Source organism: Megalops cyprinoides, chromosome 11 (assembly GCF_013368585.1).
Source record: "Megalops cyprinoides isolate fMegCyp1 chromosome 11, fMegCyp1.pri, whole genome shotgun sequence".
Taxonomy (NCBI): Eukaryota; Metazoa; Chordata; class Actinopteri; order Elopiformes; family Megalopidae; genus Megalops; species Megalops cyprinoides.
In genome coordinates this window covers 8,452,292-8,477,840 of record NC_050593.1, presented here as the reverse complement: position 1 = coordinate 8,477,840, position 25,549 = coordinate 8,452,292, and the positions used below count along the sequence as shown (strand labels likewise).

At 44.8% G+C, this 25,549-nt stretch overlaps 1 protein-coding gene across 2 annotated transcripts in view; it reads left to right on the top strand.

Moving 5' to 3' along the window:
• Positions 1 to 17,787, top strand: part of LOC118785507 (glycogen synthase kinase-3 beta-like) — a 28,487-nt gene extending 10,700 nt beyond the window's left edge. The window contains exons 2-11 of one of the 2 annotated variants that reach the window (XM_036540203.1): positions 9,726 to 9,919; positions 10,932 to 11,015; positions 11,458 to 11,568; positions 13,122 to 13,252; positions 13,656 to 13,762; positions 14,109 to 14,206; positions 14,666 to 14,773; positions 16,710 to 16,896; positions 17,420 to 17,518; positions 17,703 to 17,787. In XM_036540203.1, coding sequence (XP_036396096.1) covers positions 9,726 to 9,919; positions 10,932 to 11,015; positions 11,458 to 11,568; positions 13,122 to 13,252; positions 13,656 to 13,762; positions 14,109 to 14,206; positions 14,666 to 14,773; positions 16,710 to 16,896; positions 17,420 to 17,518; positions 17,703 to 17,767 — 1,184 coding nt within the window. In that variant the 3' untranslated portion in view covers positions 17,768 to 17,787. The remainder of the gene's footprint in view (positions 1 to 9,725; positions 9,920 to 10,931; positions 11,016 to 11,457; positions 11,569 to 13,121; positions 13,253 to 13,655; positions 13,763 to 14,108; positions 14,207 to 14,665; positions 14,774 to 16,709; positions 16,897 to 17,419; positions 17,519 to 17,702) is intronic. The other variant, XM_036540204.1, reaches the window with a different exon arrangement.
• Positions 17,788 to 25,549: the final 7,762 nt, after the last annotated feature.

Sequence of the window (25,549 nt, the reverse complement as noted above, 5' to 3'; positions counted from 1 at the left end):
AACCAGTTTGGTGTAGTGGTAAGGAGCAGGGCTTGTAACCAAACAGTTTCTGGTTCGATTCCCCGCTGGAGCACTGATGCTGTATCGTTGGGCAAGCTACTTGACACACAGTTGGCTCAAGGAAATATCCAACTGTATAAATGGTTAACATATAAAAATTGTAACCTCTGTAAGTCCCTCTGGATAAGAGCATCTGCTATATGACAATAATGTGATGTAAATGTAATGTAGCCTACTCTGTTAGGAGGACTCCATCAGGTCAAGCCTGATAGAATTCATAGAGCTTTTGCCACGCACAAAACAATCGCTGTGTATTTTTATAGCAAGTATTGTGAAGGGGGATGGAAATGTGCCTTCCTGCTGCTGGATCAGCCCAGCCTGCCTTTATCTCCAGTCTGCCGACCGGCTCAGCAAAGCCTGGCCTAACACAAACGCGGAGTTTGGACTTGAGACCTGGACACTCAGCTGATAGGTGGTGATCCACACACATTGCGCTGCCACACTGCTCAGACCTCCAAAGCACGTTCTCAGAGGTCATGCTGAACACGCAGAGCTCATCATGGGGCATACAGTCAGCACTGTAAAGACCGCAGAATGAGCCTGTCACATGAGGTCAGAATCACAATGGTCTCTCTCACTACAAAGGTGATTCCAGTCCAGGGGAGCAGGGTGCTTAAGACTGTTTAGGCCTGTACTGTAGAAGGTTTGACACAGTTCTCCCCATATTTTCCACAACTTCTCTTCCTTACAACTATTAATTTATCTGGCTTTTGTAAGAAGTTTAACAGTGGTGTGATTAAGTTATTGAGACTGAAGTTCTGCTGTACAGTTCCATTGTGCAGAAATGGACATCCTCCATCTTGAATCAATTTTTATGTGGGGAGCTGATTTTGCCATTGATTGCACACTGGTGTTAGGGGAAGAGAGCATGCTTTTAGAGAGTATGCTGCAGACCAGCGGTAAAAAGCCCCTCTTATTTCACTGGCAGTTGTTGCTCAGTACTTAAGTACTGCAGAGACTGCTCCATAGAACTAAATGTGATCTACAGTTTGTTGTGTATTTTTTTTGACTCAGCAGAACAGATTGAGGCATTGACAACATTCCAGTCACCACTTCCAGGACCCCTGGAGTTCAGTGTTTCAGTGATAAATAAACATTCTGGGTTTAATTCATTATTGTGTCTTTTTTTTTTTTTTGAAAAGTATTCAAGAAAACATTTGACTCAAACCTAGGAATAGTGTTCTGTTGGACATACAGTAGAAGGACCGCGCCCATAGGCTATTCTCCCTTGCCTTTCAGTGTACGAGTGGCAGGGCCTGAAGCTCAGTGCTAAGGAGTGTTTAAGGAAAGGCAGTGGGTGGTCTCATGCTGGAAGCTCTAATGGTGGCTGCCTTTCTCCTCGAAAATGCTCTGAGCCACATCTCTGGCTCTGTGCTTCCCTTCCCACTGAAAATAATAACTTCCACATTCTGTGAACTCAGTCACAAGTCTAATTTGTGGAAACACATCAACCACCCTGTCATCCAATCAAACAGCTTCCCTTGGCATCATACCCTCCCATATCTATCTTTAGGTGCTTTTTCAGGTGTGAGACTTGTGGAGGTGTGCTAGGGAGGGTAAAGCCAGCTCCTTGTTTGAATTCATGCTCATACTGCAGTGCGCTAGCCCCGCCTTTCCCCCCTTGGGCCACGCCCAATGACATACACGGGGTCTGTCGTCATGCCACTGTGAAGCAAGGCTGATAAAGGCATGCATTGAATGCGATGAAATCGCATACCATTTCTGAATGAATCATAGCGAGCGTTAGCTAGAAAATTATTGCGATTATGCACTGTCTGCGTAAGGAAACTGCTTCATCCTTCTCTCACCTGTCAATCACCTGATCTCTCTTGCCTTGATACAAGTTCAGGGATATTAGTGTCCTCAGGCTGAATGCTGAAAAGGGCAAATTCATACTATTGAATCTCTTTTCCAACCACTAATTAAGACATAACTTTGCTGGCTTAATTTTAAGGGCCGTAAAACATTTTTGCCTGGAATGAGGAATCTTGGAACCAGATCAGGAGCTGTCATGCTTTTGCCACATCAGAATGACTTGTGATCTCCTGGAATGTGATTACCTGGAATGTGTGCTCCTTTATCCTGGAGATCTTGTGCGTGTCCGAGGCCTGCTGTGTGTGTCCTCACTGTCACGTTTGTGTGTGCTCTTTCACATCTTCGTCATGCCTCTAACGTGTAGCACAAGTTTATTATCTTGTCCCCTCAAGTATCTAATTCCCTCAAGCTATGTCTGTTTCTACCCAGTCATAAAGTAGTCATTTTAAAGCTCTGTGTGTACTGGTGGTTTTCGAGACTTGCTGGTGCTGGTAGTTCAGCCTAACTGGCATTAACGTTAACATTGGTATGCTTTGGTTTTAACACTGTTGTGACTGGTTCCATGTAGCATTGTGCTGTTGATACTGTTGCCCAGTTGACTTCAAGATTTGTTTCCTGTAGCCAGGTAGTGTGTTGTCAAGGGTAGTGAAACAGTGCATCGGAAGATGAAAGGGCCTAGTGATATTAACAGGGCATCTGTAACAGCACTCCAGGCAATCTCTGCTTCACCAGCATATGACAGAAGCCGTTTTGATTGGCTAAAAGACGCCGTGTCCCTGATACCTCGGGCCTCTCTCCCTGTGAATCTCTGACAGACGGATGGTGTTAAAAATAGAAGAATGTCAGTCACCTCAGAACACTGTTTATGGCTTGTGTATCCCGATCTATCATTTCAGAGCCGGTTGAAAACAGGCTTTATTTTTCAAAGTGGTGGTTTGAGAGAGGACAATGAAGAAATTTTGGTACGTTTGCAGCCAGAGTGAAATGAGACCTGCTGCCTTTGTGAACCTTTTTTTTTTTTTTTTTTTAATGAAAATTCAAATCCACAATCCATTCAAATTCTGGCCTCATTGAAAAAATGGCCATTTTTATACCCCACCCTCAACAGTTGGATCTGTGCCACGCCCGGTACGCATATTGGGCAGGTATGAACAGTTCTGCTGCTGGAGGGTGCCAGGACAGGATGTGTGGCTGTGACGTCATGCTCGTTTTGGGTGAGGATGGCCCTGGGGTTCAGGCCAGCTCGCCCTGGCAGAGAGGGCGGTCCCAGTGAATCACCGTGAGGGGGTGTCTGGGGCCGTCTCCGCACCCCGTCAGGACAGGTTGCTCACGAAAGTGGGTGTGCAGGGGTCATGACCTCGCCTTTAACCATGCCCCGTTACTTAAGAATTTTTTTCCATTGGCCACATTGACCTGTAGGTCAATGACCCCAGTGGTCACAGGTCAATCTAATAAATAAACCACGCTTCCTTATGTTACCATGTTAGCGATTCGCTTACCCTGTACCTCCTCCTGGGGGACCAGGTGGTCGGCAGTTATCTTTGGCATTCCTCTGATTACTTTCTGTGTCGTTCATCTACACTGGTAGGTGGATAGCACACGGTTCGCCTCTCCGGACAAGGCCTAGAGGGGGCAGATTCGATCTGCACATCTACTGGATGTAAATCGAGGGCTTCTCTCCTATCCTCCCCCCATCCCCGGCTCTGCTGCGGCCCCTGGAGATCAAACGTGTATGGAGGGGGAGCAGGAGCGGCTCTGTGCTGAGCTCATCTCTCCTGGGCCCCTCGTTAAGCACGGAGGGCCTGTCTGTGGCTGCTCCTCCTCATTATTCAGCGTTCGCACGGTGCGCCTGCTGTGTCACACTACCCCCCTCCCCCCCTCCTCCCCACCCCACCCCCCCCTTCCGAAACGCATTGCTCGTCAGCTGCTCAAATCTGTGGAGAGGACTTGGGGAGGACTGTGCTCTCTCAGCCTAGGAAAGAAGCCAGACACTTCAGCACTAAAAGAGCAAGCCTCATGGGGGGGTTTAACACACCCTGCCTAAAAGCACCATGGGATAGGGGTTAGGGTAATGACTGTCTTGGAGCTTATCCACATTTCTTTGGTATGAATTGGCTGATATATGTATATCTATGCAGCTATATATGTAAAATACATTGATTTATAAACTTTAAAGTATTATGTGATGAATTAACTGTTTTTTATAAATTATAAGTTATCATTAGCTGTCTTTGCATTTTAATTGTATTGATATTTCTACAGTGGTACTATTTTTAAATTGTATGTTTTTTAGTGATGATGTCTGTTACTGAATTGCTTTGGCAGCATGTAAAATGCCAGTAAGGCTTGTTGAATTCAATTGATGTACTCCCAGGATAGGAGAGCAGACATTTTCAATACCCACAATCCAGAGGCCATTACCCACAATCCATCTCTTTGATGCTGAATGTCAAGAGGAGGTGTGTTGGTTGAATGTTCTATATGGCTTAGGTCAGGCAGTAAGCTGACCTGCGGATGCAGTGGACTCTAACTACAAGGCCAGTGAACCCACAAACGATTGGATGAGCTGAAATGCAAAATAGATGTGCGGACACACACACACACACACACACACAAGCACCCTGCACTGCACTGCACTGCAGCACAGCAGACACCAAGTGTTCTGCCTTCTCTGCAGGGGTAATTAAAAAGGGAGGCTTGCTAACTGTGTGTCAGGGTTTCCCATGTGAAAGTGCAGTTTCAGGTTCTGTTATGACTGCGCTGTTTCTGTGCATCTCTCTGACGGTCCCTGGGAAAGCGGTTGCAGGTTGGCAGTAAACGTCGCTGCCGCAGCCATGTCCCCACGGCCCTGCAATCGATGGCCCCCCTGCAGTGGCGTGTCACCTCGCTCCGCCGGTGCTCTGACGGCAGAGTGATTTGTGACCGGTGAGCTGTTGGATGAGTGGCAGCAAGCAGCCTGCTGACGATGGTCTCAGCAGACAGATGGCGCTAGTCTCTTGCGTGGCCTCCCCTGTCCGCGCACGGGCAGTGGCCGGTGACCTTGGACCATGTGACCTGTTAAAAACAAGCTAGCGCTCCCCGTGAGCATGAGGGGAGAGGCCAAGAGTGTTTGCAGAGCTTGTGTTTTGTTTTGCCCCCTGTTTTCATCACACTAGGCTTCGCCAAACCTGACAGAATGGCCTGCATACCCCGTGACTGTGCACTGTGAGCAAGCCTTCTTTGTTTACCAGTACCTTTTTTAAAGTCTGTTTTTGAAAATTGAATGTGAAGGGGGAGGAAATAGCTGACACATTGGTGACTGTTCTGAGACCTGCAGTTCCTTAAAAATGAAGTTTTTCTCCTTCCTTTTGTGTGCAGGGGGTAGATTTTGGGAGTTGCTCTTTTAAAAGTTGCACTGCTGCATTCTGGGAGTGCTGCTCTGTCTCCAGGCCTCTGAATACTTTTTGCTCTGTTTCCCTGGTCTTCCAGCACTGATTTCCTTTTTTTAAATTCTTTTTCAATGGACTGGTATAAGCATTGACTGCTAATTCAGTAGTGGTTGGTTTATTTTCTAAAATGCTACAGCTTTGCCATTTTCAGTTTTTCCCCAAGCAAGCATCTGAATAGAGCTTGCACTGTAATCGCCCTCTCTGTGTGGAATCAGGTTGTGTTCATAAATATTTCCAGGCATCTGCCCTCATCTTTTATGAAGGTTGTTTTATTTTTCTGCGTTTACAAGCCAATATCCTGTTCCCCTGACTGCGACCTTGAGTGAACTCTGTGTGTTTGGTAATTTTGCATGTCAGCCCAGTCCCTGTTCGTCCTGGTTCTGCTTATTTGCGTGTTGGTTTACCCCAGCGCAAGAGGTCCATTTCGGTGCCAGTGGGCTTGCCCCAAAGAGACGAGACGAGCTATTAGGGGCGTCCTACTGGTGCCGTTTCATGATGGCTTGCTGCACTATGTAACATTGCGGTTGGTGGATGAAGTGTCGTCTGATAAACGGTCGCCGCTTTTCATACCAGTGCAAATACAGCGGCTTTGTGAATCATAAGGTAATGACAAGGCACTAAAGATGTAGAATTGGGTCATGCATAGTTTCGTGTGATTCAGCAGAGAATGCGAATGACTCAGATGTACGCATTTATGCGCGCGGAAGTTCACGAGCCTTTGAACCCCACCTAGAAAACGCCCATTTGCCACAAACGGAACTTGCGCCTTAAATGGAAATCTATTCATGCGCTGCAGAGTATAATACAGCACAAAGCTCAAACACTGAAAACAAAAGTACATCTCTGCTTTTTAAACGACAGTGAATGTTGTCTGGGTACAACCAACAAAACATGTTGTTTAATTGTCTTTGGCAGCCGACGGTGAGAAAGCATGCTGTTTGGTGGAAAATGACTTGTACTTTTATTTTTGGTCAGATACTGAAAAACAACGAAAACAAGTGGTTCCGATTAGAATGGATGCAAGAACCGCGCAGAGTCGCTTCCCAAAGGGGAAGAGGGTCAACTGTGAAGCTCGAGCCTCATAGCAGAGTGTGACGATGACTATTCCCTCTATTCCGCGCTATTCCCTGCAACGGGCCCGTCTCAGGCTGTGTCCCCAATTGCACATTGTTATACTATGTAGTACACTTATCAAGTATACTTGGCCATGTTGTATGTTCACACCAGGTAGTGTGGATAGTGTAGTATGCTCGAAAATGCCCAGATGCTGCAAACGCCGAAAAAGAAGCGTACATTGGCTACGCACTGTCCAGAAAGTGTTTCATGTCTTCTGTCCCAGTATTCATAGCAAAGTAGAAGGGGCGTGGCTTATGGTCAGCTTCAAAGATATGTGGGCTAAATAAAGTATGCTAGTATGCCATTTGGGACACAGGCTTAGTTTATGTTTGCAACAACATAAAAAAAAGCAGATCAGGAATACAGAAATATGTAGACTACACACCATATAAGCAACCAGAGGAGTACAAAGAGTACAATGACAAATCACAGTACGAATAAATTGTATGTAGCCTACATCTTATGCATCTTTTGCTTGAGATTGGCCTAGTTCGTGAAGAAGTGACGTAACATTTTACATTTTCAATAAAACATTTTTAATATTAATTTTATGGATGAAAAGATTTATTTCGAAAATAGTTAGGTCTAAATTAACTAGCTGTCACTGCAGGAGTGACTGAAAAATAACAATGCCACCGCTGTTTAAATGATTAGTTTACCCACGGTGGTATATGAACAGTTGCAGACGATTTCAGTCGCATATTTACAAAAACCACATCCACCCTGCATATTTGGTTTATATTTAAAGAAAACGACATGGATAACATTTAAGGATGAATTTAAAATAAGCTTTTTCGGACCACTGTAACGTCCCACAGTTTTTATCTGTCTAAAGAAAGTTATCCTAGCATCTTTCTGGAAACAACTGTTTCACTTTTGTGATGTATTTTTAAAAGCGATTGTGTTCATGTGTATCACATGGATTTGCCAAAATATACACGGGGTTCACTGTCAGTACGGTTCCTGTGTATAATTTATCTAGTCATCAACCTTGCTACGTAAGATGAACTAGGCTAGAAGTAGGCCGACATTACGTTTACCATAGGCTAACGGCATATAAACGAACACATTTCTTCTTTGCATTTAGCCCAACCGGCACATTCTCCATAGATTTTTAATCAAATGGCTGTAAACCACGTAAGTCTTTTTCACTCTTCCCCTATTGCTTATTCTGCGTCAGTATGTGTCTAGCTGTGAGTCGTTTTAAAAATAACATATTAATAGCTTTGAAGTGCGAGCCATTGCGAATGATGGGGGCGGCTGAGTACTTTAAATGCCGCGTCCCTACTTTTGAATGTGCTCGTAGGTGAAAGCCTCCGATTGCCAAAATGAAGAGCAGACAGGCGGGCTGGGATATATAACCATGTCACATTGCAGTTATACGGAAGGAATCCGTAGTACCGCGATGGATTACATACAGAGTGTAAACGAATACTTCTGATGCTGTAGAAGTTAAGGGAATGATGTGAGCTGATGTGAAGGTGTCGCTTGTCTTGAGCGGATAGGTTTGCTTTGCCACATTGCTGCATTTCCTGCGTAAGGGAGAGCGCAGTGTGGAAGGAAGCCGTGCGTCAGTAAGAGCTGGAATGCGCACAAACGGCTCACGGAACATTACAGGACGTGGTGTTAAGGTTTGTATGCCCTTCAAGAGCTGTGACCGTCAGAGCAGCATTTGTCGTTTGGCTCAACCAACTGCTTTGAAAAGCTTACTGTTGCTGTAACAAGGTTGGTTGGGGTGAAAACAGTGACGTCTGACTGGTAGCCTCTTTAACTGAGACAATGCAATGCAGGGACGAACAAGGGGAAAAGGGGAGGGGAGGGGAGGGGAGGAGGTACGCGATAGAGCAGCAACTATGGCAACACTGTGTGTAAAGCAGGGTGTCAAAGGTCTCACAGCCCCCAGGGAATTTTTGTGTCAGGCGAGTGCGGCTTTGAGGCTTTTTTTTTTTGCCCAAGCTCGTGCAGGTGTTAGTCGTCTCAGACTCTACAGATTGTTGATTACCACAGGTGACGCAAGATATTTGTGCACATGCACTTCACTCCGTGTGAAAGGTCGTGGCAACCTAAAAAGGAGACACTGTGAGGAGATGGCAGGTGGCAGTGCCATTTCCCGTGGGGCTCTGTACTGTGAGCATGATTCACTCTGCAATTTCCTTTTTTTGCAAAGTTTAGGCTGAAAGATCTGAACATGCTGCCTTCTTTAGTGAAAGACCTTGGGGAAAGTCTTTATATACCAGCTCTAACTGGAGAACACCAGCATTGAGCATGATTCTGTTCAAAAAATGTTTCTAATTAGTCCAATCATTTTCTCAGTTTGACATTAGTTTGTCTATATTTAATACATTTCAGCCGAATATTGTGTTTCTACCCTTTGCTCAGGAAACGCTTATCTGGAGTGCATTTTGGGAAACATTAGGCAAGAGTGAATACGTGTAATATACTACTCTGTCCATTCAAACCAGGGCAATCTGCTGGAATAAAAGCCACCATACATAACAGCCCTCCATGAATTGAAGCTCTTGTCTGTGACAGCATTGCCGGTTCTGTGTTACACACTGACCCATATTTATAGTGCTGTGTCCCATATGCAAGAGTACTATGGAGAGAAAAACTATACTGGATTTTTAGGGTAGTTGTCACCTCAACAGACTCCAGCAGTGTTGAATGCTCCCATCACTAGAGAGGATCATGACTGATCTCACCAGTTATCTCTGTTATTTTTGCAAAGGGAATGGGAATGGTGGTTTGTGAACATGTGGCGCCAGCCCCCTTCAGATGAACTTGGGAAATGTTCCATCTGCCATGTTAGATTTATACTGAAATGTCCATCACCTGTGTGGACTCCCTTTCACCCCCCAGACCCATAATAATGTTAATATAATCTTTTATGTTTCTTATCTGCATGTAGGCACAGTCACAGTTTCACATCAGAGATATAGTAGGATCTCTTGCAGCTTTTCCTGAATATAGGAGTTCAAGGAAGTGTAAGAAATACAGTATCCCCGATAATTTTTTGGCTAAATTCCAGCAACTTGCAGAGTATATGAAAAATGAGTTTACCAGGTAACAAACAGTCTCCTATACAATGTTGTGCATATGCTATACAGTTAAAATAATGGGGATTTGCTGCACATTTAAAACAACTAAATCGTGAAATAGATTTTAAGATAGTGGTTATTAATGTAGTAAAATGCTTGCAGGCCTGGCTTTGACGACCTCAGCTACGTGTGCACTGGAAGAGCTTGCACAGTGCCACCTTTTCCCTGATGGCTGACAGCTGTTCTCTCCCCTTCTCCCTCTGCCCAGGGGACAAAGATGGCAGCAAGGTGACCACGGTGGTGGCCACGCCGGGCCAGGGCCCTGACCGGCCACAGGAGGTCAGCTACACGGACACCAAGGTGATCGGGAATGGCTCCTTCGGCGTGGTCTACCAGGCCAAGCTGTGCGACTCCGGGGAGCTGGTGGCCATCAAGAAGGTGCTGCAGGACAAGAGGTTCAAGGTGAGGGTTTGGAATTGGAATCAGAATCTGAATGGAAATTGGAATTGAATCGGAATAGCAATTGGTCATAACATGGTGGGAGCTATCCCATAATGCCTGATTGCTTTTTATGTGTGTTTCCTCTGTACAGAGTGCGGGGGGTCTGGTTTGGGACCTGAAAGTTGGGGACCGGTCAATACATTGATTTGTTTCTGAGACTTAAAATGACCCTTCACAAGTTGTGAGGAGAGGTTTGAGGGCAGGACCCTGATTTAGGGGAAAGTACAATGACCTTGTCCTGCTGAAATGCAGAATTCTTTTGAAATGGGGTTGAGTGTTTCATGCCTCTGAAGAACTTCAGTTTGGTCCCACCTCCTTTGGGCAGTTCAAAGTAACGCTCAGCTTCCTCTCACCAAGTTGTGCTGATGCTGACGAACTTACATTCTCATTAGCACACATTCGGTCTGTCACTCCCCACAACCTTTTCTCTCACCTCTTGCTGGAACAGTCTTCGCAGATGAAGACTCAGACTCCTGAGTCATTCACAAACCGAAGGACTTGTGTGCAAATCCCTCTGAGCTCTCCCGTGCTTTTGGGTCGCCCCTCTTCCCTGCTGTGACACGTGTAGTTAAATCATGGCCGCCTCAGCCCTCGCAGCTTTGCTGAAGTGATTATTTAAATGAATTGCTCTTCACTGCACACTGAATTATCCTGCTTCACACCAAGGGCTTTGATGGAGTTACGAGAGAATAATAAAATGAAAGAGGACTGCTTTTTTTTTTTTTGAAGCAGCAAGCTGTTAAAAGCACATAATCTCCTAATTGCTGCCTTCTAGAGTGAAAAGGGGAGAGCACGTATCTCCTGATTGAAATGCATACGTATGGTGTGAACGGGATGAGGCGCCGTGTGGTTACGTGGTGTTCCCATGAAGCGGAGAGGTTAGAGGCGGGAAGGTTTGCGCGTGCGGAGACTGCTGGTCCACAGCGGTGCCTGACCTGACCCTTTTGTCTCGTTATTCCCTTTTCTCTCCCAGAACCGTGAGCTTCAGATCATGAGGAAGCTGGACCACTGCAACATCGTGCGCCTGCGATACTTCTTCTACTCCAGCGGGGACAAGGTGGGCCGTCACCTGTCTCTGCCCCTGCTGTCCCTCTCTGTGACCGACACAATACATTTAGTCTCACACCACAGACAGTAACTAGCAAGTACAAGGGTGATGGTCCGTGTCATGCACTAGCAATCTCTAGCAAAAATGTTTTCTTTTTTTTTCTTCACTCAACATACCTTTCAGCCTGTTTCTCTCTCAAATGATATCTGTGTCAAACAATACTCATTGGTTATACACATTTTAAAGGTTGGATACTGTGTACAAATTGTCCTGAAATGTATCTGAATAGGAGTTGTCACTATAGCTGTAGGTCATGCTGTTAGTTCTTGTTGTGGTGTGGGGAGCTCACAAACACACACACACCCGCGAATGCCGTCCCTCAACTCTTTTCTCTCTTTGTCACTCTTCCTTCTTCTCTTTTTTTTCCTCTCTCTTTCTCTGTCCCTGACAGAAAGATGAGGTGTACCTGAACCTGGTGCTGGACTATGTCCCTGAGACGGTGTACCGAGTGGCCCGACACTACAGCCGAGCCAAGCAGACCCTCCCCATGGTCTACGTCAAGGTATCCAACACTGAGAAGCATGTGTACTGGCACTCTGTGTGCTAAGCCAGTATCCCCACTGGGGGCATTAAGCAGGCTGAGAGGTGTCTGACCTTTGCACAAGGCACTGTGGGAAAACAAGCACTGAGCAGGTGCTGCTCAACCGCTGTGACCTCTAGTGAGGAGACACTGTTACTGCAGGTCAGACTCAGTCGGTTAGTTGGTCAGGAAGTTGGTAAGAGGGAGACACCATTGTTCATGGGAATGGCTCCTCCCTTAAGAAATGAAAAATAAAAAAACACATACTTAGAAGCTAAATATGCTATACTATAACATATAGGAGTATTGGAGCATATATGTTGTACATTGACATGTAATGCACAGAGACTGATGAACATTGTTGGCTCTCCAGTAATATTGACCAGTTTACAACTTGACAGTTGTATATTCGTACAATCTGGTGAATAGCAGATCATTTCTGGGTCATTTACACAATTTTAAATGCCACCTCAGGCTGACGAGGGATTCTCAATATTGCACCTAAATGAAAAGTCAGCCTTTCCACAATCAATAGTTCATCTCCTTATACTCTGTGTACTCAAGTCCTGTATTTCATTGTGCTTTCTAACAGTGCTTCTTTTAACCCTAAACCAGCACATTTTGTTGCCTGTTACAGAGGCTTGCAGCTGACTCAGGTGTTTCTGTTAATCTAAAGCCTGGCTCTTACAGCGGACTCAGACAGAGGGCAGCTGATTTAGCTGTCAGGTCAATACAATAACAGCACATTACTGTACAGCCTGCGGTAGAACCTATTAGCTCTCTGACAAGCAAACAAACGGCTTATATACATTTCACAACTTAATTAGTGTTATGTGGGCTTTTTTGTTCAGCTGTTTTGTTATCTGGCCTGCAAAAAAGGTGGGAAAGATTACAGTTGCTCAGTAATGCCAACTAATATTCCATCCCAGTGCTAGCTCTCCAGCTGCATACAGAAACAAGGGCACCGTTACATGATTTTTGCTCCAGGCTGCATTTAGTGAAGCACCATAATAAAATTCACTGTTTAGCTGATGCTGATAAAGTGAAAATTGCTTACTAATTCTCTCCACCCGAACCTGTGTGCTTAACAAATATTCTTGTCCCCACCTAGTGTTCAGAAGTGTGAACAGCAATGCTTGTGTGCTGAGTTACATGAGGAAAATCCAGATCATCCTCCATTGGTCCTCTTTTGGGACATGTTGTGCATTAAACTGGCAAATAGGCTGAATAAAAGCAGATAATTTCTACACATAACCTTCAGTAAGTCTAAAAGAAAGAGGTGTTATGACAGAAAGGACGTCAACAGCGGTCAGGTGGAAATGGCAGAGTGAGGCTCCATAATTAGGATGACTCCGCTTGCTGTCGGTCACTCACCCATGTGAACCAATCAAGAGACTTTGCTCTCCGTAGCAAAGGCGTGATTGGTTCAGCGCTGTTGGAGAATCCATGAAGCCTCATGCTCCCATGGCTAATAACAGGCTTATGGCCCGTGCCATGCTGCTGTTGACACATTCTCTGCCCTCCTGTCGCCACAGCTGTACATGTACCAGCTGTTCCGGAGTCTGGCGTACATCCACTCCTTCGGGATCTGCCATCGGGACATCAAGCCCCAGAACCTGCTGCTGGACCCGGAGACGGCCGTCCTCAAGCTGTGTGACTTTGGGAGGTGAGGCAGGGGCGGGGTCTGGAGCAGGCAGAGCAGAGTGAATGCAGGCACAGGATAAAGATCTGATCACTAAGACACCCAGAGTCACAGTGTCAGGGGCAGTGTGTTGCCTGCACATGATGTGTTTTACTGTTCAGAAACGGATTATGCACTAGACGTAATGGTGCAGGGTGTGTCCTGATGTGATGGAGACTGTGATCATGATGAAGACAATTGTGATTTTTGGTGATGGTGATTGTCGTAATGATTGTGATTATTGTCACAATGATGGTGAAGATTGTGGTGATGACTGCCGTGATGGTTTTGGTGATGGTTGTGATGAGTGCGGTGATTATGGTGTTGGTGATGCGGATGGTGCTGGTGTTGAGGATGACCCTGTGCTGAGGCTGAGCTCTGTGTGCAGTGCGAAGCAGCTGGTGCGCGGGGAGCCCAACGTGTCCTACATCTGCTCCCGCTACTACAGAGCCCCCGAGCTCATCTTCGGAGCCACAGACTACACCTCCAGCATAGGTGCGTATGCTTCAGTATGCATTACTCCTCTACCATAGGCACATATGCTTCATTACACTATATACCTGTACCATAGGTATGTATGCCTCATTGTAGATTGAGGTTGACTTATTTAATATTGTATACAGTGTTTTTATTTCTTCATACATGTAATTGTTATTAATTAATTAGCTAAATGTAGAATTTTGTATATAGTAAAAAAAAAAAAAAAAAAAAAACAAGAAAGAGGTAGAACAGGAAACCTTGCAAATGAAACACAGTATACTGCACACAGAGAATGAAGCCACCCAGAAATGTCAGCTGAGCCCTTGTGCACTCGAGCTTGTGCCTTTGTTCCTCCTCACAGACGTGTGGTCCGCTGGCTGCGTGCTAGCGGAGCTGTTGCTAGGGCAGCCCATATTTCCTGGCGACAGTGGAGTCGATCAGCTGGTCGAGATCATCAAGGTAAAGCGTTGCCTGCCAGCGTGCATGTGCGCATATGTGTCCGCGCACATGGTGTAACTGTGGTACAATAATGCAAACTGATACTTATGTCATTGTTTACGGTGTATCGGTACTCTGACTGTGTATGTGTGTGTCCTCGTGGTTGTATATTTGTGTTTGCACCAATGCATGGTGCATACTTCTACACACATCTCCACAATCGGTGGTCGGACTGTACACTGTAGTGCTGGGTAGCACTGAGCTTAGCTTTATTGAACTGATGTGTCTTTCTGTTGGGACCTTCTTTTAATTGGGGGAGCGAATATGATGCTATACCCCTAATCTGTTCTGTAGGCAGACAAAAATATGGCAGTTATGACCAGGTCAGGAGCTGTAAGTGTAGAAATGAAGTCCTTTTTGTTTCCTTTTTTGTCTCTCTCCCTCTCCCTCCCCTCCCTGATCTGTCCCCTTCCTCCCCAGGTCTTGGGGACCCCCACAAGGGAACAGATCCGCGAGATGAACCCCAACTACACCGAGTTCAAGTTCCCGCAGATCAAGGCACACCCGTGGACTAAGGTGAGTCTGCAGGTACAGGAAACGATTTACTACTTTCGGCTCCGCCCCTCTCTGACCCCGCTTCGCCTAGCCTCGCTAACATGGCCACATCCCGTTCCTCTAAGGCGGCTGGTGAGAAACAGACATGGAAAGCAGAGCACTTCCTCTTAACAGGCACAGGATAGATATCCATTTCTTTATATTGGTGGATACCTGGTCACATAGAATGGGTTCAGCCTCCTCTTGGCCTCTGCAGGTAAAGTCAGATAAAAATGCTGAAATGAAAGCAACAGATGGTTTTAGGTCAGATAACAATCTCCCATCTCTGTATGGACAGCTATTTTATACAATGCAATATCTTGGTTGTAAAAAGACGATGTAGTGTGTGAAGTGCGAGATGGTAATACTAGCACATTGGATACAGAGGGGGGGGAGAAGGAACCATTTGCTGATAGGTGATTGTTACTGAGATTGGCAAGTGTGTTCACAAAATTGCAGGTGCAAAGGTGAATTTGGGGGTAGGTTCTCTGCTTTTAGTTGCTCACTGGCTGCCACCGCTCCTGTCCCCCATCTGCCACCCCTGTCCCCCTTTCTCTGACGCGCTGGTGAAAATGTCCCCTTCTGGCCTGGCCCAGAGGGTGATGTCACGGTTTACACCTGCCCTGTAGCTCATGGATGAGACCCAGTGACACTGTTCATTCAGCAGTGCTTAGCTGGACGGCGGGTCATTATTATTTATCATCATCTCGGCATGTTGTGACAAGTCGATCTCTGAGTGAATCCGTTTGTCAGGGAAGTGAGGGTGAATTTATATTGCAAGAAGGAAAGTCACTCTGAGAGATCTCATTTTGAAGGTTTCAGCTAATGGGGTTTGTCATTGTGGAGTCTGAAGGTCTGTTTCTTGTTCCCTTTCTTAATTGTACAGTGACAGCTGGCAGTGTGAGTAAAGGCCGCTGCAGAGACGCAGTTCTGTTAGCCACTAGCCAGCATCACTCCTGCGGCATGTCCAGGGTGCTGACGTTTCAGGGTCCAACACAGTTATGTATGTTTCAGTAGCAGTTGTTTCACTTGCTTTTTGATTTGCAGATTTCACTGTACTTGAAAGTGTATTTCCATTTTTCTCTGTAAGCGCCTTAATGTTCCCTTTGAACAGCATGTTTTATCCAGTTAGGGGAGCTGTACTGAATGTGTCGGTCAGTGGTGGAAGTCTTGGCTTGGACAGGAAGTGACATTACGTGACATTCCGCTCTTGACTGTGGCACCCCCATGGTCTGAGCTGCTTGCTTCTGCTGGAACTTTTCTCTGCTGCTCCCATGTGCTTTGCTTGGCTGTCTGTCTGTGCGTGAGGTCTGTAGGCACTGATCTGTCTAAGAAGGCAGCCTCCTGTATGTCCTTTTTACCTAACCTCTACATGTAATTAGAGTCAGCGTTACAACAGAGTAAGGGTTAGGGTTGTAAGGGTTAGAATACAGTCGAGGTTAGGGTCAGGGTTAGAGTTAGAATGGAGTGAGGGTTAGAGTCTGGGTGGGAGTAAGAATGGAGTAAGGGTTAATGACAAGGTTAAAGTTAGAATAGGGTTAGTGTTCGGGTTTTAGGATTAGGGTTAGGGTTAAGGTTTGAATAGAATAAGGTTAGGGTCAGGGTTGGAATGGAACTGGGATGAGAATGAGGTTAGGGTCTGGATTAGATTAGAATCCAATAAGGGGATGGAGTCGGTGTTAGTGACTTCTTTTCCTGTGATGAGTTGCCCTTCTTGGACAGACCAGCATGTCTGCGGTCGTGCCCTTCCCCTGTGCAAGGCAATTGTGTCTCCGTCTCTCCGCGTCTCCAGCAGCGGTGGAAGTGAACCCAGCAGTGACGGGCCTTGCCCTTCTTGTGTGTGTGTGTGTGTGTGTGTGTGTGTGTGTGTGTGTGCGCGTGCGCGTGTGTGCATGTGTGCATGTGTGCGGGCGGGCTGGCTGGCTTTCAGGTGTTCCGGCCACGCACGCCCCCGGAGGCCATCGCCCTGTGCTCTCGGCTGCTGGAGTACACGCCCACGGCCCGCCTCACCCCGCTGGAGGCCTGCGCGCACTCCTTCTTCGATGAGCTGCGGGACCCCAGCATCAAGCTGCCCAACGGCCGCGAGGCACCTTCACTCTTCAACTTCACCACCCAAGGTAGCACCCTACAGCCGCTTGCCCCCTACCCTCTGCCTCACATCAACTTCTCTCTCTGTCCATCTGTCTCTCTCCCTCTCTTTCTCTGTCCCTTTTCTCTCTCTCTCTCTCTATCCCTTCCCCCCTCTCTCTATTCCTTCCCTCTCCCTCACTATCCCTCTCCCTCTCTGTCTACCACTTCCTTCCCTCTGTCTGTCTCCCTCCTTCCGACCAGCTTCATCTCTGACCATCTATTTATCTCCCTCCCTCTATCTATCCCTTCCCTCTCTCTCTTTCTCTATCACCTCCCTCTCTGTCTCTCTGGTTTTTCCCTCTCCACCTCTGCCTATCTCCACTGCTGTAAACACATTTGCCACACAAGCTCACCACTGCAGGTAGCAAAAGTGTCCATGGACAGTTAGCTATAGCATCTGTGGACAAGGTTGTACAGTGTTCATGTGTTGCGTCTGCATGTGGATGAAGTAGTGGATTTTGGTCTCTTTAGCTGTTGATGTTGAATCTTTGAACTTCCTGTTTCCTCAAGAACTTTCCAGTAATCCATCCCTGGCCTCCATCCTCATCCCCGCCCACGCCCGGAACCAGGCTGGAGCCACCGCCCCTGCAAACGCCTCTGCCACTTCAGGTGAGATCTCTCCCTCCTTCCTTTCCCTCTTTCTTCTTCTGTCTCCCCACTATTCGTTCCCCACCCCACCCTCAAACTTGGCGTTACATGCCTGTCCATCCATCTTCCTCCCTCACCCTGTCTGTCCAAATCGCAGAATCTTGCTGCTTTTTATAATATTTGTCTCTCTCCCCTCTAATTCCAGATGCCAACATTGGAGATTGCGGTCAGAGCACTAACGCAGCCTCTGCGTCGGCTTCCAACACCTGAACGACCCCATGCCCCCCCCACCCCCCACCCCCACCCCCCCCCCAGCCCTCTTCCACCCCCTGTCCCCATCCCCAACCGGGGCCACACCTCCCCAGATGCTTGCAAACCACACCCATTTCCTGAGAAAACGAAGGATGGAGGTTTATCAGACTGACACTTAATTCATCTTATATACCCTGTATTCACTCCTGGTCTTTTTTTTTTAACAAAATACTGAGCATTGGTATGCAGACTGCATATACATATACATGTATACATATACAGTAAATGCTAAAAAAATATTTTTGCTTCTCCCTTGACAATCTCTTTATGGAAGCATGATTGTAGCCGTGCCCTCCTGCCACCCACTGCTCGTCTTTGAATTCGGGAGAGACTCTTCCACCCCTCCTCCGCACCGTAGCCCTGTACTGTACCCCTCTCACGGGGCTCCTCCTGGTCCTCCACAAGTGCATGGCTTGAATTTGGTTGGGAGCATGGAAAATTCCAGGGTCAGTATTTGGTCAGCTCACAAAAAAATTGAATATTTCAGACAACCTCAAAACCTAACGTAACCTCAGTTTCCTCGGACTGCTTGGTGTGTGGAAAGACAAGCAGGAAGGACCCTTTAGCAGCATGTATAGATGTTTCTTTTTCATATTATTATTAATATAAAACATTTGAAGATACCAGGTCCTTAGGAAGGATTTCAGAGCTGTCAAAGTTTTTACATGAATAAATAGCAAGCATTTTAATTGTTTGGGGTTGAGAGTGGAGGGTAGGGAGCCTGTTATGGGAATTTGTAATTGTGCCATGTATCTACACCTGTGTGTGTGTGTGTGTGGTTGTGTGTGTATATGTGTTTGTGTGTGGTTGTGTGTGTATATGTGTTTGTGTGTATGTGTATGTATGTCTATATGTACATACACATATGTACATTCCTTTGCATTATGCAAAATATAAGTATATATCTAGTCACATTTGAAAGTGCAGTGGCAATATTTGCTGCTGTCTATAGAAGCTGAGTTGGGCTGGAGTTTTTCTGCCTTTCCAGTGAGAGCTTCTTTTCTCATTTATCCATATATTTTTTCAACTGGTTATAATCTCATGGGTTACTTTATATGCCCTTGTAACCATCTTATTTATTGCTGCATGTGTCTCGCTGACACCGATGACTCCAGGTTGCATCTCAATGGCTGAACCCCCACCTGCATGCTGTGGGACAAAATGGATGCAGTCAGTGCGGATTCATCAGTGTGCAGTTACTATTACAATTTACTCAATGCTAACCCTCAAGTTTGTCACATTGTGCAGGTCAGGTATCTTGTTATGTCTCTCTGTTTTACTCTCAGGCACTCACTTGTCTAAAAGGTTTTAAGAAAATTCCCAAATTTTCATAGGTGGAAAACAGAGCAGTTAAGAGCACGCGCTTAACATTTTCCAGCTATGTGCAGGCAGTGTGATGAATGGGCCATCAGAATATCTGCCTTCCCTCACAACAGCCGTCTGCGTGGCTGCGGTTCCAAAAACAAGGTCTGCAAGATCTTTAAAATGATCTTGAAATGATTCAGCATCCAAACAGCACTTCCTCTGGACTCTCAGTGAAATCCCTCCCCAGGTCATATAGCTGTGAATGCAGGGTCTTGTGGGTAGTCAGTGGGGTGTAGCTGTAGGGGTGTGACATGGTCCTGCAACTACTAAACGGGCCCCTGCATCTGGCTGGGGGTTTGATTGCCCCTTTGAAGTGGGTGGGGTTCCAGTACCTGCTCACCACTACAGAACCTTATAAAGTCTGGCCAGCAGGGGCAGTGTTTTTAGCTTTATTCTAAAGCTGGTCCCAGCTGACCAGGCAAAGCAGCACCAAACATAAATGCTTCTGCAGTTCCTAATTGGTCCTTGCCCATCAAGGTTCAGCAGCATGATTGGCCAACCTACCGTCTGGCTGGCGGTGGCTGCATGAGAAGAGTTGTAAAGGGCTAGGAGCACTGAGAATAATAACATCTGATGATAAGTCATGGTCATGTCAGATAGCATTTATCCCACCTTATCCATTTCTTTTAAGTGTCATTTTTAATAGTATTTTATCTCTAACGCTGTTTAAAAAAATATTGTCGTTTTTATTCCCCTCTCGCTGGTGTGGCGAACTCCATTTGTTTGAATGGTAAGGACTGAGAAATTTGTAGTAGCCACAGTTGCTCTCATTCTTGTTTAGAGTGTGTCTGGTCTTAAGCCTCCAACATTTAACGGGGAAGGGTGTGTCCTGTCAGTTCCAAAGAGAGGGGGAAAAATGGTCTGTCATTATTATTATTATTATTATTATTATTTTTACCTCATATTACTCCCCTAAACCGTTGTCAACCTGTGGGTCCTTCCATCCCTTTACTTTTATTTATTTACTTTTTTTTGGTTTAGGAAGATGAGAGCTAGACTGAGGGAGCTTGCTGGCTGCTCCTGCGGGCTGTTTTCTTCAGCTTTTATTATTTTAAACCAGCTACTGAAGGGGTCTGTCTGCTTGTTCTCTAGCCTTCTCACCTGCTTTACCTCCACCTATTAGCCGGCCACCCTGTAATATGACACCACTACCACCACCCTTCCTGTACAATCTGCCAAACATGTCTTACTTCAAAGAGTTACAACAGAACAACAGGAAAAACACTATAAAGAGAAATGTGTGTATATAGTTGCTCCTCACCAAATTCTGGCTTGTACTTATCTCTTTTTTGTGTATGGTATGTAAATATGTGGACCCAAGAACTGTTAATGAGCAAAAACAAAATAAAAAAAAAACCAACAAAAAAAAGTAATAATCAGGGCAAATATAATTGTTTATTCTAAAATGTAGATTAGCTGTTTTTCAGCCATATAGTTCAATCTTAACTGTACAGTAGGTGCCAGCTATCTTATTGTAACTATAATTAGTAATGTATAGTGTATCTATAGTTTGGAGTGCCTTTGCTGCCATGAGTTCTCTCCTGTTCCATCTCCTCCTTGCCTTTGGGAGCGCTGTTTAATCGCCAGCCCCTCACGCCTCTGCAAATCTGCCACTTCCATGTTCAAGACTGGGTTTTTTGTCAGACATTTTTCTATGCGCCTAGTTTCTTTTCCCACCCATGTGAGAGAGACATTTTGCCACTTAGCTATTTAAATCTCACCTTGGTCCAGCTCTATGTGAGGCCACATTGTACATACAAGGTCTTTTTTTATCTAGAGAACTGTATCAGTACTGTACAGGCTCCACCCCCCTCCCTATGAGGAGAGTTTTTAAGTTGTGTTTTAGCTGGGGTGCTCCCTCCCTCTTTATCTATCTGTTTGTCTCACACACACACACAGACACACACACACTCACACTCACATACACGCACGCACAAAGAGCAATGACACGTCCTGAACTCTGCTCGTATGGCGGATTAACATAATTTATCAGTCGGAAGGTGAAAAAAGATGCACATGTTGTTTTTCCAATTCCTGCCCCTATACCAAAGTGAATGGAATGCATCGTGACCCAGTGGCAGAGTCTTTGGAATGGTGAACTCCATGGACTTTTCCCCCTCTCTGACAGTGTTGTATCACACGGGCAACCGCACACAGAGGGAGAAATAAATATCGTGTAGCCTCCCTCCACTCTATACGTACCTGCTTGTAATATTTGCGTTCATAGGTGTGTTGCTATCCAATCACTTGGCCTGTAAAATGAACCATGTGACCACTTCTTGTGACGAAAAGTTTAAAAAGAGTAAAGTATATATAAATATATATAAAAACACAAAGTTCAAAATGTAATTTTAAAAATATGACTGGTTTGTACACAGACTATCACATACACTTGTGAAGAAAAGCTGTCTTGACTCAAAATAAAAAGTGCAACAAAAAGCAACCTGTATATCATTACTACTACTTGAATGCCTCTGTTTGTAACTGACATTTTTATTTTATTTTAAATATAAACTTTTTTTCTGTGAAAGTATGCTAATTGTTTCCCTCTCCCTGTAAATATGTCCACTTTGTTCCTCTGTGTGAGTTGGTTCAAAGAAATAGTTACCTGGTACTGTAATTTGCATTAAATAAATAGTAGTTTAGCCTGAAAATGAACAAATGGTTTCATCTTCTCTTTGTGTTACCAAAAATGTTTTTGCCTGAACTTTGAATATTTGGGTGTGTGCATGTGTGATGTAAGCTGTCCTAAATCTGAGAATATCTTAAATATTTCACACATGAAATCAGTTTTAAAAAGCATTATGTGTGTGTGATTTGATTGATTCTATGCTATTACTTCTCCTAGCCTTACTCAACAGCTGTGTCTTTGGCCTGTCTGAGGGAGAACACTATGAATGTGTCATCTTTCCTCCAGTCAGTCGTGTTTGTGGGCAGGATAAACAGCTGTCCTTACAGAAAGATGGACCCCATTTCGACCCAGTGTTGCCATTAGTTGCACTGGCATTACAAACTGAACCAGGCTTCCTTTTTCACAGTATTGGGTCTCATGGACTGAGTTCAGGGAGAGGTGATTCGGAAAAATAGAGACCAAATTTCAAATCTCTACGGCTTATAAGGTCATTACACACCCAAGGAATTCAACCACTTCCTTTAATTTTAAACTTTGCCCTGGTGGCAAACTGATATGTACTGTCAGGCATTTCTCATGTTAAAGAATCACACTGATTCAGTTTGGAATGCTACACCATATTGGTCTAGCCTCAGAGTGTTGCTTACCAGTGATAGGATGACCTTTCTGAGCCAAGGTACAGTTGCAGTGGCTGAATTTCCTGGTGTTTCTACATCAGTGCCCAGAGGACACTAATTATTAACCAGGACAATAACTAATCGGACACCTCACAGTAAATTCAAGTGTATAAAGAACTGTCACATGAAAACATGGTGGGCCAAATACTTTCAATTTGTATTGGTAAAACATATTATAAACAAGTAGTATGTTACCCATGACACAGATGCAGAAGATGGCAATAGCTGTTATTTATCGCTTACAGATTTGATTAAAACATTACTGCTCCTTCATGTTTGTATCTCATTTGTGGTAAATGATAAGTGTAGAACAGGTAAGTGCTAATCAAACAAAACAACACTTAAAGAAATGAATTTTTCTACAGTCAGTCCCAATTCAGAAACTGACAAGACTAACCGTGCATTAAGAAAAAAGAAAATGATCAAGTTTATTCACAGCACTATGATATGTAGCATAACATTATGCTGGAGTTGCACATTTTGATGCATGTTAATACTTTTTTTTGTTTGTGTCTCAGTAATCAAAAGGCTCAACAGGTCCATTTGCTCCTTATGCCAGTAGTTGAAAGGCCCTGCCCCACACTATACAGTACAGTATCAGATTTTTCATTATCTGCGGTTGTGCTTTGTTTAACAAAAATAGTCTTTACAGTCAACTGAAGCCTTTGTTATGTGTCACTGTCATCAACAGTCAAAATGTCCTTTAACTGTTTCAAGTATATATCATTCACTCCCACCCTTACACCGTGTCCTGACTTTGCAAGGCCTTAACGGAAAGGTGATGTGCTCTTCCGGATATATCGCAACCTTCGGAGCTGTAGGTGGCAGAAATGTCTGCATTGGCCGGGTAATCTGACATTGCTACGCGAATTGAAGAAGAAGAAAAACGACATCATTCCGTACTGACGTTTTGTGATTCTAGGCATTGTGAAGTAATTTTTAGCGGGGTGTCTTCTTAAACTAGGTAGATAGTTCTACATTGCACATGAACACAAACTATTAGAAAGAAAAAATACTGTAGGAATACATATTGTAACTTTAAAATACATATAAACTTTAAAAGACATGCTCGCTTGTTTGCTTTAATGTTTCGGACAATAGTTACACAGCTAGCTACCGAGCTAAGGGTACACGTGAATGATTCTATCCCTTGAGCTGGCCAGCTGCTTGTTGCAATGAAATTGGGTTTGCTAACCAGCAAGCCTGCAAGCCTGTCACATTCCATTCTCCATAGCTGACCAGGTAATTATATTCATGACGTCGAACTCCTTCGCCTTCATGCATAACTACACTGTGTTAGTGTTGGCCATGTTCAGGTTGTGGTATTGTTTATTTGTGGCATTTATCATAGCTGTGTAACATTAATAAACATTAATAATTACTTTCAGGAACCAACTCATCGCTAATTAAAAGCTTAAAGTCATCCAGGGGTATTAAACAGTCAAGATGTATTTCAAAAACTCACAGTATTTTTTTTTCCTTTTGCCTCCGTGTCTCCAGTGATCACTCTGAAAATGAAAAATAAAATAAAAAATTGTCAGTGACCACTAACATTACACCCCAGGTATTAGTCACAATTCTACTGTGATTATCGATTTATGACTCACGGCAATGGTTATGTGATCAGGCATTAAATTCATGATCCGGACAAGACTTCATTCATACATTGAATCCTAAACATTTTTTGCTGCTCTTTTGTTTCCAGCTTTCCATGATTCACTACCTGTCATAACTCTAGACACTTTGTAGGTGATTACTGTCAGGACTCAGGTGACTAACCTAATTTCTAGCCAGTGCAGTACTAGTAATTTAACTGGGAATGGCAGACCAACCATGCCCTTGTTTCAATGGCTCTCCATCCCATCCCATGGAGAGCCATCCCATAAGTCTGCAACAAGCAAAGGCACGAAACCTGGCAAAAATGACAAAGGAGGAGAGCAAGCTGGGAGGCCACGCCTTCCCCTGGGAACTGTATGACTGCACTATTCTACTTTAATGCCAGTAATTTGCTCAAACCCTAATTTTGAGCAAATTACCGGCTTACCCCCATGACTGCATTTACACAATTGCATAAACCTATGCTGATCTGTGGACCAAGAAAGATGTGTTTGATGAAATGATGCAGCTGCAAAGACTGGGTGAGGAAGAGGTCATCCTGACCAGAGAGATGGAGCAGCACCGGCAGCAACTGAAACAATCTGCACAAAGTCGGAGACGCCTGCTAAAGCAAATACATAGCTCTGTAACTGCAGTGAGTTACTATTCTCTTATTCTGGTCTGGCTTTGGTCCATCTCCTCCCCACAGTGATGTCTTTCACATGAATATAGAATAAAACAGAATAGAAGATGAAAAAAAGCAGAACAGATTAGAAAATCTTTATTGTCTGTAGCTGTTATACAGTAAGTAACTGAAAAGCAAATGCTGCAAGGCTTTCTCAAAAATAAAATCAGGGATTCTAAGATTCAGTACTATCCTTGTCACTTGTCTGGGTGTTTTCCTGCCTGTCCTTTGCAATACATTTTCTCCATGAAACATCTGTGCATTCAGTTTGCTGTGGACATTCTGCTATATGTCCAAAATGGTTTTTGAATATTCTCACAGCTCTCTGTTTTTGAATAACCCCAGAGGAAGTATTCCAGTATGCACTGAGCACCTGCTGCATTTCATGTAGTGGTCACTCTCCCAGGCTGCACTTACCAAACCCCTCCTTGTAGGTTTCATCCTTTAAAGACCTCCCTGTGGGGCTGCAGGAGCACACAGCCAATAGGCTGTTTTATGAGAAAATTCAATACCCAGAAGGTCAGGGTCAAGTGAGTGTACAGCAGGGTCATAGGCTGGGACATGACATTTCTGGGTGAGCACAGTGAAGAGGAGGACGAGGACAATGGAGATGAAGAAGGCAGCACAGAGGAAGAGGATCGTTAAATGTTGTGATGACAAATAAACCATGAACCGATGGGCAAACCATGAGTCCACGTTCTGCGATTTACAGACTTTAAACGGTTAGACTCGCTTAATTTCCAGGCCAACAAATGTAGCTAATTTTCTGAGATTTTCTTTAAACG